The 5,123-nt window shown below is 33.0% G+C and overlaps 1 protein-coding gene across 1 annotated transcript; it reads right to left on the reverse strand.

The window, feature by feature from the left end:
• LOC109327657 lies at positions 1,008–2,748 on the reverse strand. Its single transcript, XM_019560827.1, has 3 exons — positions 2,313–2,748; positions 1,620–1,729; positions 1,008–1,268 (listed from the first exon to the last, which is right to left on the reverse strand). Exons 1-3 carry the CDS (start codon positions 2,746–2,748, stop codon positions 1,008–1,010), a joined length of 807 nt encoding a protein of 268 aa, XP_019416372.1.

A 5,123-nucleotide genomic window follows, 5' to 3' on the forward strand; every position in this document is an offset into this window, starting at 1 on the left:
AAAACAGAAATTACAGAATGTAAAAATTTCACAAAAAGCATCAATAATATGCATGAACATGTGAGATGAAATGATGAGAAATATATCATGAAATGCCACTCAATCCTAAAGCATAGAATTCTCTCCTTCCTAAACTCATAAATGCACTATCAACTAGAAGCAACAAATATCATGAAAAATGCTCTAACTCTCTAAGAAATGCAACATGCAAGTTATGACATCAATTCTGAAAATGCAGTTTATAAAGAATCAGTTCTGAAGCCCAGTTAATCGATTAAAGCCTTGGTTAATCGATTAACGTTGTTCAAAAACGTAACTGATTCTGTTTTTCAAGTTTTTCAGTTTCAACAGCTTTTCAATAAGTTAGGTTAATCGATTAACGTAAGCCTTAATCGATTAACAGCATATTTTCATATGTATTTTCAATTACAAAAACTCAAATATGTTATGCACTTGATTCATACATGTTTAACACTAAGTTTATGCCTAAGATGCACATATACATGTATTTATGTGATGCATGAACATATTATAAATGACATATCTCAAAGATGAANGATGAAATGATTTAAAAGTTTATGCATATGAGACATGTGTTAAGGTGCCCTAAGCCTTAGACTCAACCTAAACTAGTTTCTAGTCTAAGTCTAGTACCAATCAAAAGACTTAAGCACGTTGATTTGTTGATGATCTTCAAGCTCTTATTAGCACAAGTTGTCCTCATCAAAACCATGACATATAATGAGAGAGCTTTCTAAAGTGCTCCTCTTGACATGCGCACTTTCACTTTTTAGTTGTGGCTTAGTTAACTTGTGCCTTATTTAAAACTTTGCTAGCATAATGTATTGCATGGAATACCTTCTCCATCCTCTATCCTAGGACTACACCAACTGTGTAATCACTAGCATCACACATCAGTTCAAAAGGTAGATTGCAGTTTTCAAAGTATTGAATGCTTCTAAACAGGAATTATCAAAATTAAAAGCAGAATCTTTAAGGAGAAGATTTCAAAGAGGCTTAGCTATTTTGGAAAATTCGTTGATAAAGCAACGGTAGAATCCAGCATGTCCTAGAAAGCTTCTAAAGCCTTTAACATTTGTTGGTGGTGGAAGCTTCTCTATGACCTTAACCTTTGCCTTATCAGCTTCTATTCCTTTCCTTGAAATATTATGCCCCAAAACAATGCCTTTAGTGACCATGTAGTGGCATTTTTGCCAATTCAATACCAGGTTAGTCGCAACACATCTTTCTAGTACTATTTCCAGATTCTTCAGGCATAAGTCAAAAGAATCTCCAAATACTGAAAAGTCACCCATAAAGATCTTGATGCATTTCTCAATTAAGTTTGTGAATATTGCCAACATGCATCTTTAAAAAGTGGATGGTGCATTACACAATCCGAATGACATCTTTCTGTAGGCATAAACACCAAAAGGACAAGTGAATGTTGTCTTATCTTAATCTTGTGGATCCACAGCAATTTGGTTATATCTCGAGTATTTGTCAAGGAAACAGTAGAAGGCTCGCCCTAATAATCTTTCTAGCATCTGATCTATGAAGGGCAAGGGGAAATGGTCTTTTCTAGTCGTTGCGTTGAGTTTGCGGTAATCAATACATACCCTCCAACCAGTAATAACTCTGGTCGGAATGAGTTTATTGTTGTCATTCTTGATTACCACCATTACTCCTTTTTTCGGCACCACTTGAACAGGACTATCCCATTTGATGTCTGAAATGGGGTAAATCATTCTAGCTTCTTACATTTTAACCACTCCCTTTCGAACAACTTCTTTTATTGTCGGATTGAGCATTCTTTGTGATTGAGCCACTGTTGTGTAATCATCCTCCATCATAATTTTGTGCATGCAATAAGAAGGACTGATTCCTTTTAACTCTTTCAGAATCCAACCAATCGCTTGTTGGTGTCTCTCCAAGACTTGTATTAGTTTGTGTTCTTCCAAGGTGGAAAGTGAATAGTTGATGATAACTGGTTTGTGGGTGTTGCCTTCTAGGAATGCATACTTTAAATGAGAAGGTAACTCTTTAAATTTCAGTTCTTGTTCTTTTTTATCATCTCTGCCTTGATTTGTTTTAGGCTTTTTTATCAGAGAAATTTGATCATCAGAAAGATTCCAGATTAGTTATTATTTTTCTCCATCCTCTAGATTGAGTTCTTGCATCTCCCAAGAGACATCAAGTTGAGGATGTTTTGAGCAGATTTCTTCAAAAATATCAATTTGAGAACATTGCCCCTAATCTCTTCGGTGATGCATTGCTTTGAAAATTTCAAACTGAATTTCATCATTTTCTACTCGCACTATCATTTTTCCATTTTCCATATCTATACCCATTTTTTTCTGTCCTAAAAAATGGTCGTCCCCAAATGAGTGGGATTTCCACATCTTTGGAGATGTTAATGACAGAACAATCCACAGGAATCAAGAATTTATCAACTCTTACCAACACATCTTCTACAACCTCTTCTGGATATTTGACGGATCTGTTACCTAGTTGTAGAGACATTCTTGTTGGCTTTAGTTGCAACCCTTCAATTCTCCTCATCATTGATTGTGGCATTATGCTAACACTTGTCCCAAGATCAATAAGTGTTTTGACTATAGAAACTTCCCCAATTGTGACTGGAATAGTCACACTTCCTAGGTCTGTCAGCTTATGAGGAATGTTGGTTTGAAGGATTGTGTTGCAAGTTGTGCTAAGTTGGATAACTTCTTTCTCCTGATAGCTCATTTTCTTTTATAGCAGTTATTTCATATACTTGGAATATGTTGGCATTTGTTCCAAGGTTTCGGAAAATGAAATATTGATTTGTAATGACATGAAGATTTCCATGAACATAACAAACTGCTCTTCTTTTTTAGCTTTTGATGGAGCTGTGGGATATGGTATTTTTTATGAACTAGCAGATATTGTTTTTCTTCTTTTTGTACCCCGCTAGTTTATGGTATATCTATTTTTTTTATTTTTTTCATCTTCTTCTCTTTGTTTTTGTTTTTCTTTTTCAACAACCCTTCCCACTGTTTTTCCACTTCTAGTTGTAATACTGTCACAATGTTCTGAAATAGTTGAATGATGTTCAACTATGTATCTGATCCTCCATTTTTAATAGCATTATATGTGATTTTTTTATGCCTGATGGTGGTCTGCATGAATTGCTCCAGTATTTCCTCCATTTTGTTTTGATATTGGTTAGATGTTGATTGGTCATTGAAGAAATAGACAATTTTTTTATTAGCACAACCATGACACCAAAAGTTATGTTCCTTCTTCAATTGATTTGGCAATTCTTGTAACTTTTGGTACACATTGTTGAGCTTCTGTTGAAACTCCTTTATGAAATTGCTTATTTCAATTTGGATGTCAATATGCTCGTCCATTTTCTGAAATAAAACAGCAAAAAGGAAATTTGTCTATTTCCAAAGAAAGATTAGTAAGAAAAGAAATTAATATACAAAGTGTTGTAATTTACATTTTTATACAAATTAAAAATTAAATTTGTCCAAACAGTAAAGCAAAATTTTATGCACAATTATTAATGATATAATATACTATATAAAAATTATATATTTAAAAGAAATTTATGATGTTTTTAATAATGTCAAAACTATCCCAACATCATACATTTTCAATTAACTAAGCAAAAAAATTGCATATTCACAAAAAAAATGCCTAAGTAAGAATTTCCAAAATTTTTGTTGGAATCAAATTTCCCAAAATAGCCCCAAAGTTTAATTAACAAATCAAAAAGATTTCTTTAATGTTTTTAAGGCATTTGGTTCATGAAAAAGTGGGGATACAAAACAAAGTTCACACAACTTCCAAGGATTCCTAATTTTGAGCATATATAGACTTTTTATCCTTTAAGGAATGTTTGAAATGAGTTTTTAAGCCATATTAACAAAATTTCTAGCCTCAAAACATAATGCAATGTGTTTAGAGTTTTTAATTTTAGAACAAAATTTTGGCTTAAAAACTGACTCAATTTCCTACACATTTCTGCCAATTACTTGACCCATTTTTTTCAATACTTTGTATCGAAACCAAGACCCTAAAATTGTTTTCTTTCATAACCATGAATGAGTCGTGTTTAGGTATAGTTGGTCACAAAGTTTATAGGTCAACCGCATTCATGTTGGAGAAAACGTCTAGAAATGTTTTCCTTTAGAACAAATTTTTCATATGCACATTATTTCAATCATATTCAGCACTCGTTCACCACAAATATTCATGAAACTTTAAAGAGAATCAACAATCACATATGTGTTCTTCAAAATTTCAAAGAATAAATTTTTTATTTTTAAACTTTCTTCATTTGATGTTTTAAAAAAAAATTCCCGATCAAAAAGATTTCAAAAAGAACATGACATAAAAAATTAAAGCTTTTAAGAATGAAGGAGATGGTACTTACATGTTTGAAGTTCGAAACTTTTTAAGAAAAGAGAGAGCTTGGAGGAGAGATTTTTGAAGAAGTGATTATCTTGTTCTTTCAAAATGAGGATGAGGGTGAATTTTCGGTCAATGGGGATTTTTAATGGGATGAGATCTCAAAAAGATAAGAGGATAAGCGAAATCATCTTTTTGGGGCATTTTCACACATGTGGCTGCCTAGTGCGGCGTTGGGTACCTTATAAGCCTCGTCAGGCGCAACAGTGAATAGCTTACCGGATTTGGCTTGGTCCATGTTGGGTTGTTTTGGCTCATGGTTAGGCTCAGTTTGACCCCAAAAATGCTTCTACTCATTTTTCCTCTTTTAGTTGATTTTCAAAAATTGTTTTTGTGGAACAAAATAATTTTTCTTAATTTTCTGTTTCAAAAATGAAACTAAGGAATAAGAAAAAATAGTTTAATGACGAAAAACATATTTATTTATATTCAAAATGTATTGGGTTGCCTCCCAGCAAGCGCTTCTTTACCGTCACTAGTTTGACGCATGTTACATACAAAAATCCAGCTTTTTCCACCAACCCATCCTATTGCGCAGATGATCTAGATTCACCCTTCAAGATGGCATTGCAATGCTCCCTTGGATTGATTTATATGGAATAGGTTAATTCTGTTAAGCTTTTTTCTACGCTTTCATTTTCTTTCTTAAGGTTTTTTCCAAA

This window comes from Lupinus angustifolius, chromosome LG15, assembly GCF_001865875.1.
Source record: "Lupinus angustifolius cultivar Tanjil chromosome LG15, LupAngTanjil_v1.0, whole genome shotgun sequence".
In the NCBI taxonomy this organism is placed as follows: Eukaryota; Viridiplantae; Streptophyta; class Magnoliopsida; order Fabales; family Fabaceae; genus Lupinus; species Lupinus angustifolius.